This window comes from Prionailurus viverrinus, chromosome D1 (genome assembly GCF_022837055.1).
Source record: "Prionailurus viverrinus isolate Anna chromosome D1, UM_Priviv_1.0, whole genome shotgun sequence".
NCBI classification, from domain to species: domain Eukaryota; kingdom Metazoa; phylum Chordata; class Mammalia; order Carnivora; family Felidae; genus Prionailurus; species Prionailurus viverrinus.
This window is the reverse complement of record NC_062570.1, coordinates 58,113,252-58,126,426: the sequence shown is the minus strand read 5'-3', so window position 1 is coordinate 58,126,426 and position 13,175 is coordinate 58,113,252. Positions and strand designations below refer to the sequence as shown.

At 48.2% G+C, this 13,175-nt stretch overlaps 1 protein-coding gene across 5 annotated transcripts in view; it reads right to left on the bottom strand.

Moving 5' to 3' along the window:
- Positions 1-1,966: 1,966 nt before the first annotated feature.
- Positions 1,967-13,175, bottom strand: part of C2CD3 (C2 domain containing 3 centriole elongation regulator) — a 148,866-nt gene continuing 137,657 nt past the window's right edge. For all 5 annotated transcript variants that reach the window (XM_047879431.1, XM_047879428.1, XM_047879429.1 and 2 more), the window contains one exon: positions 1,967-2,797. In XM_047879431.1, coding sequence (XP_047735387.1) covers positions 2,657-2,797 — 141 coding nt within the window. In that variant the 3' untranslated portion in view covers positions 1,967-2,656. The remainder of the gene's footprint in view (positions 2,798-13,175) is intronic.

The window sequence follows — 13,175 nt, the reverse complement described above, 5'->3', positions numbered from 1 at the left end:
CTTTAAAAAAAAAAAAAATTTTTTTTAAATGTTTATTTTTGACACACAGAGTGTGAGTTGGGGAGGGGCAGAGAGAAGAAGACACAGAATCCAAAGCAGGCTCCAGGCTCTGAGCTGTCAGCACAGAGCCCAGCGCAGGGCTCGAACTCATGAACCATGAGATCATGACCTGAGCCAAAGTTGGAGGCTTACCTGACTGAGCCACCCAGGTGCCCCTGGCCTGGGAGGCTTCTTGAGGACAGGGCCAGGTGTGTCTGCTTTGGCTCCCTGTCCCCAGAATCCAATAGGTGCTGAAGTTCCAAGGTTGGCTGCAATGGGCTGGGATCATCCAGCATCTGGTGATCAGAAACACCCATTTTCAGGGCTCTGCAGAGGCAGTAAGTGCCTGATGGGAAGCAAGGGGGACTGTAGCTATTGTCAGATATGTACCTCATTCCCTTAACCCACGCTGGGATCCAACTTTCAGGGAGAAGATACTGGTAAATAACACACTTTTTGTAAGTCGAGGTGGTGGTTTTCAGACCCTTGGGGTGCCTTTGTCATTGGGGGCTGCCCTGAGACTGGGTAGGAGGAGCCGCCTGGGTGGGAGCAGCCAGTGTCCTCCTGTGGCCTTATCCTAACTTGACCCCTATCAGGTTATTTACAGGAGCTGCAGCAGGATTTGGAAGGAATATTCTTCACCTGAGGCTTAACCCCTCAGGCCTGAGCCCGACTACCCCTCTGTAGGTTCTGTGTGGCCTCAAGGGTGGTGGAGCATCCCCTTCCCCCTTCCTTGAAAGCTCCCACTGTTGACCTGAGAGGAGGCACTGGGGAGGGGGTGAGTGGCGGGCCGAAGGCTGGGGGACGAGATGAACAAATGAAGGGCACCAGCTTGGTCTGAGGGCACTTCCCTGATGAGGGGGCACCCTGTGCCTCCTCGGGGTTCCTGCATTACCCTGTGCCCCCTAGGGCACGTCTTGCCTGTCTCAGAGTTGGTGTGCTTGCCCATCTGCTGGTTTGCTCCAGGACAGTGGGGGAGGAGTGGGAGGAGCTGACATTTTCTCAGCTTCCACTAAGTGCCAAGTGCGGGCGAAGCACTTTCACAAATGTCATCTCGTTTAATCTTCACAACAACCCTCTGAAGCATTATCTGTGTTTTACAGCTGAGGCAACAGTCTCAGATGGGAGGACAGTCAAGCCAGAGGGGACCCGTCAGGGAAGTGGCAGGGTCAGACTGGCTTCTTCTCTATCCCTAGCGGTGTGTGGCCCTAAGTGCCCTCTTGGTTCTCTCTCTGGGCTCATCTGCAGACTCAACTCTTCTAGGAAGCCTTCCTTGGTTGCTCTAGCCCACATGGTCTTTCTCCATGAATTCCCCCAATTCAGAGCACTCACTGGCTATACCCTGTGTGCAGAAGCCTTGTGACATCTCTGAAAATGTTTTGTGTGGTGATTCATTCCTAGCTACATAAAGACGCAAATGACTTCAGTGAGTTTCAGTTTCTAAAATGGGAATCATGGTATGTAGGTTATAGAGTTGTTTTGAGGACTAAGTGAAATACACTGTGCTTGGGAGAGCGGGGCCTCCATTTTAGTTCTCTTCCAACCTTTTCTCCCAGTCACCACCCTGCATATCTTTGCCCCTTTCTTATCTTCCCCGCAGGCCCCGTCTACAGTAGCTGCTCAAATGCTTAGAGTCTGACAATCTTAAGCCAGAGCTACCCATCCTAGAGAGGTCAAGGATTCTGAGACCTATTCCAGCAGACCGCTCCACTTTGCTGATAGATTTGAGGCAAAAGGTGTCATCCTAATCTGGACCAATCTGACCTTTGGGGAAGGGAAGTTCAGAAGTCTCATGGTGACTCGGGCCCCCAGTTCCAGGTGAGCTGAAAGGACTATGGTTTTCAAGCTTTCCTCTGGCTGTTAGAGCACAAATGGATTCCTAATACCCCAGTCCAGTGGCCAACCCAGAAGACAGCTGTGTACAAAATACAAATACCAATATGATTTTATTCAAACACAGGTAGGAATAATGACCTTCAGAGCTGGGTAAAAACAATAAGTTAAAAGCATGGTTAGAATTTAAGACAATCAGATTAAAAAGTCTAAAGGAGGTGATTCTCCTCTCCTTTTCTATTGATTAGTTTAACACAGCATAAAATAATTTATAGCTATAAAATATGCTTATTCCTAAGCAAGTCAAATGGAGGTGGCCCTAGGATTTCCTTGGCTATGCATGATGCACACAATCTTCACTCCCTCCTCTACCTTGCTCTCACTTTAAGGCAAAAGTGGCCCATGATATTCAGGCAGAAGGTTGCCTCAGGTCAGCAGCAGGCTACCAAGGACATTGGAAAGAGTTTCTCAGCCAAAAGATGCCTGCTCAGGTCCCTTGGTCAAAAGATGGATGATTCCACTTGGGCACTGGAGTCCGTTTTGTTTCTAGCCTTTGCCTCACTATAGAAGGAAGAAGCTGAAATCCTGGCAGGTGGACACTGGGCTGGTTTGGGACGTTCCTCCAGTCTGTGCTGGATGGGTCTCAAGGCACCCATGGGCGAGGCTGGTGATGGTTTCAGGGGTCTCACAGCCCTGAAGGAAGCAGACCTCGTGCCTCATGCAAGCCGGACAAGGCCGAGGGCAGGTGGACAGGTGGGTCCTTCCCTCTGTCTCTCAGGTTGCATTAGTCTTTCTGGGAGTATTGGGAAGAAAATATCCGTGCGATCCTGCGAGTTTCTTCTTCAGGCAGGTTGGGAGGCAGCGAGTTAGGTCTGGGACGAGCAGGCCTTCCAGACAAGGGTCTGGTGGAGGCCTCACTCTTGTCCTGGAGAGGAAGAAGTCAGCTAGGTTAGCATTGAGGATATGGCACCTCCAAGAAATGACTTTGATTACTGTCATCTTTTGGTCCTTTGGCTAATATTGACATAGAGCTGACTGGTTTACAAAGCCCTTCACGTACTTGATCTTGTTTAACCCTCACCTTTACCCTGTAGGTGGGTACATCATTCGCAGGTCACAGAGAGGAAACTATAGTTCAGGCTAAATAAACTCAAGGTCGCATAGTTTGGAGTAGCAGAGCCAAGATGTGAACCCTAGCTCAGACTCTTTCTGTGCCTCTGGAGGAGTATCCTCCGGGACAGGTTTAAAGCCTCATCCCTTCTCTTGCTGAATGAATCTAGGTAAGTCATTTGTCTTCTGAGTTGTAATTGTTCCACATGTGACCTGGGAATATATTTAACTGCCAGGGGGAAGATGTTGGTGAATAATACACTCTCTGTATGGCCACTGGGAGTTCCTAGAACTGCCAGGTGACTGACATAGGGCATACCCATGGCCCTGCTACCAAACTTTTCCTGCCTTGGGCTGACAGGGTATCACTAATTCCTCTTTAAGGTCTTAATGTACATTTGGGTTATGCCATTGTGGTCTTCTGGATGCCTTTATAACTTACTCTTTTGCTCATTCAACCCCCCCCCCCCCTTTATTTTTGGTGCCAGGTTCCTGACCTGAAAGAGCTCAAAGCTGTACAGAAAAGTCACCCCAGGTAGCTGGCTGACAGCAAGGTCCCAGGGAGGAGGTGGAAGCCTAGTAGGGGAAGAGAGAGTGCTGAAAGGAGATGGGAGTTGTCACCACAGGCAAACTTGGCTGACTTCACAGCATGTAGCCTGCCCTGGAATTCTAAATGCTAACCTCTAAAGGAGTGTATACAACCTGAGCAAACCCTCAGCACTGACAGCTCACAGGTAGGGTTAACTGAGAACCAAGAACAAAGCAGTGCTAGGGGCTGGGCATGCCCAGTAGAGTGGAGAAGATACAGCTCCCTGTCTTCTAGGCAGACCTAGACTAAAAGGGAAAAAAGGAAACCCACCCTTTGCTCACATTTGTAGTTCTTTCTTCTAAACTATGAGAGGTACCCGTACCCCATAATGCCTCAGGCCATGGTAGGCCAGTCGCCCAGTGCTCCTGCAAGACATGGACTGGGTCTGATGCTTGTGACTCCAACTGGGCCAGGTCCAAGACAGGAGCGTGGTTAACTGCTAGACCAGTGAATGGGTGGGACCAAGCCTTGGTGACCAGAGGTTTAAATTGCATGGGGAGGAGACTGCCTCTTGCAGCAAACATCTTATTCACTCATTCTAGAACCAGTGGTTGTTGGCCTACCATGTGCCAGGCCCTTGGTTAAGTCAAATCCTCTCAGGGGCTCAGCAGCACTTTAAGTCTGCATATTCCCCTCTTTACTCCCAAGATGCACGCCTGTTATGTTATGAGCTATTTAGGATTTAGAGGTGACACCAAATCCCATTCCAGTCCCCAGGGCTACACTGCAGATGGATCTTCTGGGTCACCAGCTGTATCTTACTTTCCATTTCTTTCTCTGCTGCAGTGAAAGGGGACTAGGGAGATGTTTGTTCTGTAAGCCAGATGGGAAAACAGGCCTAAGAGCATGGTCCCCTGTCTCTTGTGTCCTCATCTGCCAGGAGAGAAGCATTCTGTTTTGGAGAGGCTCTAATGGGTCTAGTTCTCCATCTCTGGATGGGCCAAGTACCTCAGTTCATGAGATGAACATCAAAAGACCTTTGTTGGTGACTCAGCAAACCTTTCAGGAGCCTAAGATCCATTCAACCTGATCACCTTTTAAGGACAATAGGTACCCCTGGTTCCTGTCCCCACAGGGCTGCTCAGGCTAGAGGAGAGACAGACGCCAATATATCTAACAATCAGAGATGAAGCTTAGAACTTGGGAGCATAGAGAAAGGGGCAATCCATAACAGCCAGGATGGACAGGGGAGGCTTCACACAGAGGTGATATCTGAAATGGGCAGAGTTTCAGCAGAGCTGGGGGGTGGGGTGAGGTCATTCCACTGGAAGAATAGCACAGCATGAGCACAGGCCTGCACCTGCTGGCTGGGCCAACAACTGCCCTGGAGCTGAATTGTGTGTGGCTGGTTCAGCCAACTACCCAGCACCCACACCTGGACCCAGCAACCTAGGGGGCCCTTATCTGTATGGCCCAGGCCCAGGGACAGGGCTTGGCTCTGTGTACTGGGCAGGGCAGGGGTGTGGAAAGACAGAGAACACACACTCAGCAGCATTTGGCTTTTGTTGACCTCAGTAGGGTCTAAAAAACATCTTGACTAGGAGTAAAGGTTCTTTCATCAGAGCTGTTACCCCAAACACAACTTGGAAGGGACTGGGCAGAGATGAAATTGCTTGAAGTAGGGCTACCTCTACACGTACTAACTGTCCCTCTGAAATACTCCCATGTTCCTGCTGGAGCCCTGCGTGCCCACGTGCCCACAAAAGAACAGGGCCCCAGGCTCAATACAGCTGCCTGCCTTGCTCAACTTTCACCCTCTTGCTGGCTGCCTTCCTCTAGGTTAGGACGAGGACTTTCTTGGGGCTAGAAGAGTAGCAGATTCAGCAGCTGTAGCCAGGAGCAGGGGGGAATATGGGACAAGACACATAGACCAGGGGCCTAGCCCTGTGGGGCAAGTCCAAAATTTGACCACCTAGCCCACTGCAGCGTGACTGGGCTCCATGATCTGAGTTCACCCTCCGCTCCTGCATAGCCTATGATTTGCAGGAGTCTCAGGTTTCCTAGGGAGGCAGGAGGAGTCTGCATGGAAGCAGGATCATCAGACTGAGGGGCTTTAAGGGCCTTAAAGTCTGGACAGTGGGTGTTTTGTATGGGGTAAAGTCCGTGGAAGGGTACTTTCAAGAAGAGGGACCTGAAACAACATGAAGGTGGAATTTGAAAAAAGAAGACGAGAAAGGGTCTTCCAGGTAGAGGCTGGCTTAAGCAGAGATATGAAGAAATAACTGCTAGGAAAATAGTGGGGGTGGGTTTGGCTGAGTGCAGGTATGGAGAGAAGACAAACCTAGAGAAAGGGGCTGATGCTTGCTGGGGGAAGTTCTTGAATATCTGGAGAGGAACTGACCTTATTTGTCTTAACCTTCCCAGTGAACAGGGATGTAGGCATGGGGTTGGGGGTGATTACTGTCCTAGGCTGAAGGACAGAACTGGCTTTACTGTGGTCTGGGTGTCAAGCATAGCAGCAGGGCAGGGGCTCCCAGACTGCCCCCATCAAATCCACCCAGTTCTCTCATTAAATTCTCCCACTTTTAAATACGGGGACCTGTTGTTTTCCGGGCATCTGGACACCCAGGCCATGAACATGAATAGGCCTCTGTAGCCTATTATTGCAGTCAGATGTGTTTGTCTCATGGTTATAGGTAGAAACCTGCTGGGATGAAAATAAAGCATCATGTACAGAGTAAAGAGTAACAGTGGCAGGAAAATCTGGGGCTTCCTCAAATCAAGAGGCTAACTCTGTCCTGGGGAGTTGGTTTCTCCTCCTGGCTCTACCACTTCTTAGCCAAGTGGCTTTGGGTAAGTCACTTTCTCTCTGGGCCTTGGCTTCCTCATCTGAAAATGGATCAACATGAGCAGATAATGTAAGAGGAGGTGCTCTGTAACCCAGGAACTTCTCCCAGCCTGTGGGTCCCTCTTTGGCCAGGTCCCTGTGATACAGTGTCTTCTCCAAAAGCTCCTCAGGAAGGGCCAGCCCTCTTCTTTGGTCTGAAATGTGGTCTGATCCAAACTGCTGTGTTCTGGGTTCTCTTCACTCCAGTCCCCCGATGGATGCCCTTGAATAGAGCACCTGCTCCCAGGAAGGTGGTAGGTGCATGTGTCCCCACTCACCCCTGCTTCAGGGTGTTTCTGGGACTTTCTCAGAGAAGAGGCTGTGGGGTGGAGCGGAATGAACACTGGTCTGTGGCCAAAGCCCAACTGTCCACTTGCCTGATGCCAAGACACAGTCTTTCTTGGTCTCAGTATCTTCATTACCAGATGGAGCTAAGAACCGTTTGGCCTTCTTACCTCAGGTCTACTGTGAAGCTGAAATGCAATTCAGATGTGACCAAGGCTCTGGCCGGGGACAACTCTTGCTAAGCTGGAGCTAAAGCTGACACCTGCTACAGAGAGCAAAATGAGGCCTTGCTCTTCTCAGACCTCACTCCGGGTAGAGTAGAAGTAAGGTCCTGTACCTTCCTAAGGCATGCCCAGTGCTAGGCCAGGCCTGGCCTAGCTCTCCCCTCTCTATTGCCCCCTGCCCAATGAACCTCTGGGGCTGGCATCTGGGCTGAAGGTTTGTTCTTTTCCAGAGGAGTTCCCTTAAGTGACATAAACACTGATTTAGGAGCTGGAAGCAAAGTTTTTGGAAAAGCTGAAAACTGAAAGTAAACAGCTCCCTGATTCCGGCTGGCTAGGTGGGCTTGCCAACGGATTGCTGCCTCAGAGACAAGTGAGGGCTCAGTACAGCTGCCTGCCTTGCTCAACTTTCACCCCCTTGGCTGGGTGCCTTCCCTTGGAGTGGCTCCCAGGGTCTTCTCTGAAGGCTAGGACTAGGACTTCCTTAGGCTAAAAGAGAGTAGCAGATTCAGCAGCCGCAACTAGGAGCAGGGGGGAAGTGAGGACAGGACAGAGACCAGGGGCCTATCCCTGAAAGGCGAATCCTAAATTTGATCACCCAGCCCAAATGCAGTGTGGCTGGGCTCCACACTTTGAGCTCCATTCCTCACCACCCCCTGGTCCCTCCCTATTCTTCCTCTGAGAAGCCTTCCCTGACAACAGGCCTATTCCACAGGGACTAGAGCCACACTCTCTCACCCTGGGCCTCAGTCCTCACACCCTCCCCCCCATACAGAATGAAGAGGCCTGACTAAATCAAGACTTCTCAACCCTCTGAAGCCACACCCTGCCAGTGAGAGGGCTCAAAAGTCCAGACTCCTGAGAGGGAAGGGTTAAAGTGACACTCCTGGAAGAGGTCCTGGTGCCTCCCAGACTCTGGCCTCAGAGTAGCTCAGGCAACTTGAGCCCAGCACCCGCCCAAGAGTCCTGTGGGCCCTTTCCCTCACTGTGCTTGCCAAGCTGCATTCTGGGCCAGGGTGGGCACCAGCCAATTCTGGCTGTTTCCCCTGACTTCTGTACACCCTTGGCTAGGGAGCTCATCTCCTCCTGAAAGCTTTGTGTGGCCTTTATCAGAAACCCTTGGACCTTTAGGACTCTTCTTGGCACCCTGCAGAGGGCTAGGGACTCAGTGGCTCCAAGAAATGAGGCAATATGTCAGGGCCTCCTGCCCTAAGAGGGACATCTCAGCCATCAGGCCCAGACCACAGGCTGAGGCGAGAGGACACTGGGCTCAGGAAGTTCTCTTGGGCCCCTGCTGATGTGATCTGATGATTTTGTAGAGGCTGGGTTTCTCAACCAGGATTGTACATCTCCTAGATGCCTCCTGGCTCGAGGAAGGGAAATTCCTTGGGCTTCTGTGAGAAAAGCAGCGGACTTAAAAGGCTTCAGATTCACAGACCAGCGGGGCAGAGACTTCCAAGGCTAGGGATCTGTCACCCTCCGGTGGGAGTGGTGTGTCATCCTGGGCCTCTAACTCAGGGTCTGAACTGAGCACAGTCAACTGCTACAGCCCTGAAAACTGTTCTCCGTATTTCAGGGGTGCTCTGTGGGGCCTAACTTCCCAGCTTCCAGTTCTTGGTCCTAAGCTTTTGATCACACCCTCATCTCTTAGTATTTCATCCTACCGGTTCCCCCCAAAGTGGAACAACGTAAGAGGGAAGACATTTCAATAATAATGATGATAAAAATAACAACTAATACTCATATAGTTCTCTCTTATGTGCCACGAATAACTGTACTTTACATCTCTTACTCAGTTAATCCTACACAAAACAAATCCTAGGAGGCAAGTCTCTTATGCCCATTTTTTAAAAAAGTGTACTTATTTGAGAGAGAGAGAACACACACGTGAGTGAGTGGAGGGGCAGAGAGAGAGAGAGAGAGAGAGAGGGAGAATCTGAAGCAGGCACTGTGCTGTCATGCAGAGCCCGACATGGGCTTGACCGCAAGAATCTCATGAACTGTGAGATTGTGACCTGAGCCAAAACCAAGAGTCGGACACAACCAACTGAACCACCCAGGTGCCCCTTATTCAGATAAAGGAACCAAAGCACAGAAAAGTTAGATAGCTTGCCCCAGGAGGTTCCACAGCTAATAAGTGGCTGAAGTTTAAACTTAGGCTTCCTAGATTCATAGGCCACCCTTCTTGCCACTGTACAAAACTGCCTGGTAGGAGAGAAGAGAGAAATATAGTCACAAATTAAGTCTGTGTTGCTTCTGGAGAGACCATGCCCAAGATTCCTCAGAAACCCAGCAGCCGAGTCAGGGCAAGAAACCAGGTTTGCTGACTCTCAGCTCCCCAGCTGGCCAAGCACTTTGATCCCTAGTGATGTCTAAAATGCTGTGGGATCTGGCTGAATGGAGGTAAGAACGCTAGGGTGGGGGGCAGTAGACAACTCAAGGCTCTCAAGGGTACACTTGTGCCTGGCTTTGCCTCTGACTTCCTGGCTCCTACATTCATTCCTCAGGAACAACACTCCTCAGGAAGAGCACCTGACCCCATGCCTGTGGCTAATCCAAGGGCTCACTGGGGTACCTGGGTGGTTCAGTTGGTTAAGCATTGGACTTTGGCTCAGGTCATGATCTCACAGTTTGTGAGTTTGAACCCCATTACACTGACAGCATGGAGCCTGCGAAGATTCTCTGTTTCCCTCTCTTTCTGCCCCTCCGCAACTCTGTCTCTGAAAAATAAAAAAGCAGTAAAAAAAAAAAAATCTGAGGGCTCATTCATGATGTGTGTAGAGCCTGGACTTTAGACAGCAAGACTGAGAACAAGACAGGGCCCATCTCATGGTAAGGAACTGCCATGTAGGCAGGCAGAGACCAAGGCTCAGGTGACAGGTTACTTTTGCTCTTTGCATCTGATTCCTATCCTACCCTATTCTGGTTCAGTCCAATCTTTCGCTACCTCTGACCTCCTCCCTAGCATATACTGCTTGTACCTCCAGGTTGCCAAATCTGTTGATTCTCTGAGAGGTTTCTTTTCTCCAGATCCACAGCTTGTAAAGCCTTTCCTTCATCTCTGCTGAATTCTACTCAAGCCACTCCTGTGGCTGTCTTCCTTTCCCTATATTCATTCTTTTTGTTTTGTTTTATTTAAGTATTACTGTAGGCTAATATCATTTAGAAAGTGAGTGGTTTGGAGGCCACTAGGAACTGTCAGCTCTCTGAAGGCAAAGCCTGTAGTACCAGGTCCTGTTCTTTAAGCATGACAGGCACTTGATGGAGTTGGTGGACTGAGATATATAGCTGGCTCCCCTGGGGAACTATGAGGTCCTGAGGGAAGGGGCCTTCTGTCTTCTCCTGCACCTAACTCAGGACTATGGCTTTTTAATTTGCCCAAACTACCTTCCTACACTCTGGTCTCCATGTCCTCAGGCCCAATTCTGGCTCTCCTAGTCACCAATAAGAAGTTACTAGAGGGTTCCAAGCAGAGAAGTCACATTATTTATTCACCATCTTAAAAGGTTAACAGATGCTGTATGGGGAATGGGTTGCCAGAGGCAAGAGCAGAAGCAGACAGGCAAGTGAGGAGACTCCTGCAATAATCTAGACAAGAGGTAATGGTGGTTTAGATCAGGGAGGAAATGGCTGGAGTCGTGACAAATACAGTAAAACCTTGGATTGCGAGTAACTTGTTCTGAGAACATTCCACAAGATAAGCAAACCTTTCTAGTAAATTTTAACTTGATAAATGAGCAATGTCTTGCAATACAAGTAGCACATGACGCCGAACATCACATCACAACTGAGCCAATGGTTCTGTGTCTCTCCTCCCTCTCTCTCTGTGGGATTGTGGGTGATCCATGCTCAGATGCTTGGTCTCAGGCCGCAGTGTTTGGCAGAGATCAGTGATTTTTCAGAATGTTGGAAGGTGCCCACAACTGGCACTAGTGTATTTTTTGTCACTTCAAAGCACCCATGGACCGTCCTTTGCTTTTCCATACAAGAGTAACCTTAGGAATGCTTTGCTTCATTCTAGGTCAGGGTGTCTGCAGAGAGAGACCCTTTCCTCTGCTGCCTTATTGCCAGTTACATTAAATACAATATATGACAAGTTTATTAATACTGTACTATAGTCAACATCCATGTGAGCATGTACAGTGGCCCCCATGCAGAAAAAGGCTGGAAAGAAAGGCAGTAAGAAGGAGATTATTATGGTGGAGTTTAAGTAAAGGAAATCATCAAGAAGTATAAACGAGTTACACGAGTGGCCGAAATTGCAAGATTTTATAAGAAGTCTATGTCTGCATCTCGTCTGCAGAGGAGGAGAAAAAGGCGGAGGGATCCCTCACTTCACATGAGATTAGGGAGATGTGTAAAATGTGGAAAACAGTGTAAAATTTTGTAGAAAAGAAAGAACCTGAACAAGGCTGTAGCAGTGTGAGTGATGAATCTGTTTAACGACAATGCAATGTCACACTGCCTCCTCAAAAGGAGACAAAAGCAAGTGTCATTGGATAAGTTCCTGTTGCCCAAAAAGAAAAATATTCCACTGAGCCAATAGATAGCAGTGATTCTGTTAGTGATAGTGAAAGTTGTCCTACACAATAACTCTCCTCTCTTGTCTCCCTCACACCAACCATGAAGTTTTCAACAGTCAGTGCAGGTTAATTTATTTTTCTTTATATTTTGTATTTTCTTTGTATTTTGTATTATGTTACAATACTGAAATCATTTTTATATGAATATTTTTGGGTTGTGGAACAAATCATCTAAGTTTTGATTATGGGGAAATACACTTTGATATACAAGTGCTTTGATTACAAGCTTGTTTTCAGAATGAATTATGCTTGCAAACCAAGGTTTTACTGTAGTTAGATTTGGATATATTTTAAAGACAGAGCTGCCAGAATTTCTTGGTGGACTGCAAACAGAGGCACTGGAGGTGATTCCAAGGGTTGTGGCCTGAAAACTGAACTAGAAGCATAGAGTAGCTGCTTAACTGAGATGGGGAAGGCTGAGGAACAGATCTGAGGAATAAAATCTGAAGTGAGTGTTCATTCGAGTATCTCAGATATCCAAATGGAGCTGCTGAGTAGGCAGTTGGACATATGAGTCTAGAGTTTACAAGAAAAATGCGAGCTAAGATAACCATCAGCAGTTGTCAGCAAACAGAGGGGACTTGAAGCTTTGAGATCAGATGGGGTCATCTAGAAAGCAAATGCAAAGACTGAAGTATAAAGACTATGTCCTGGGTGACTCCTATATTACCAAGTAGGGGAAATAAGGGAGAACGAGTAAAGGTAGCTGAGCAGAAGCAGCCATGAGGGAGGTGGAGAACCAAGAGGAACTGATACCTTAGAAACAAGTGAAGAAAGTGTTTAAAGGAGAGAGATCAATTATGTTACATGCCGCTGAGGTCAAATAAATTGGGCACTCAGATTTGATAAGTGGTTTAAGAATATGGGTTTTTCAATAAATAAAGTTTTTGTGGCAACCTTGAAGAGTCCCTCTCCCTTCCAGTGGCATGAAAGAGTGGATATGACTGAGACTAGTCAGAAAGAGACACGAGGAAGATGACTGAGACTAGATAATGGGATGGTGAGAAGCGAGTAGATACAAAAGGTGGTAGAATTAACAGACCTTGGTAGCAGACTGGCTCTCGGTCAGGTCATGGGGGATAAAGGAGCAAGAGGATGGGAAGATGATATCTATGCTTCTGGCATAAGTAGCCACATGATAGTAGTTGGGTTTACAGAGATAAGGAATGCAGATGGCAGAGTGGGGGAAGCAAAGGAAGGTGACAAGTTCAAGTCTGGGACATAGTGAACTGTCTGAGGTACATCAAGGAAAAGATGGCCAGGATACAGTTGGATCCATGTGCGTCTGTAGCATGGAAAAGAAGTCTAGACTGAAAATAAGGATCTGAGAGTCGTCAAACTGTAAATAATAACTGAAGTATTTGGGAGTGGTTGAGATTTTCCCAAAGAAACATCTACAAGAGCAAAGGACATAAACCTGGGGAAAACAGGATGTAAAATACTGCTGTCTCATATTCTACCTCCTTCCTCCCCTTTAAGGAAGTTGATAAAACTAGTTTGCCCACAAGCAGTTAAGCAAACAGAATCAGAAGTGACTTTACAGTAAAAAACAAAAAACAAAACAACAAAAAAAGTAACTTTACATAAATACCAAGAAGCTGTCCCAGTGAAGAGGTACTTTATCCGGAGAGGTAAGAGAAAGCAGAGGCAGCAGAACCTGATTCACAAGTAATATGAAACTGCCACTG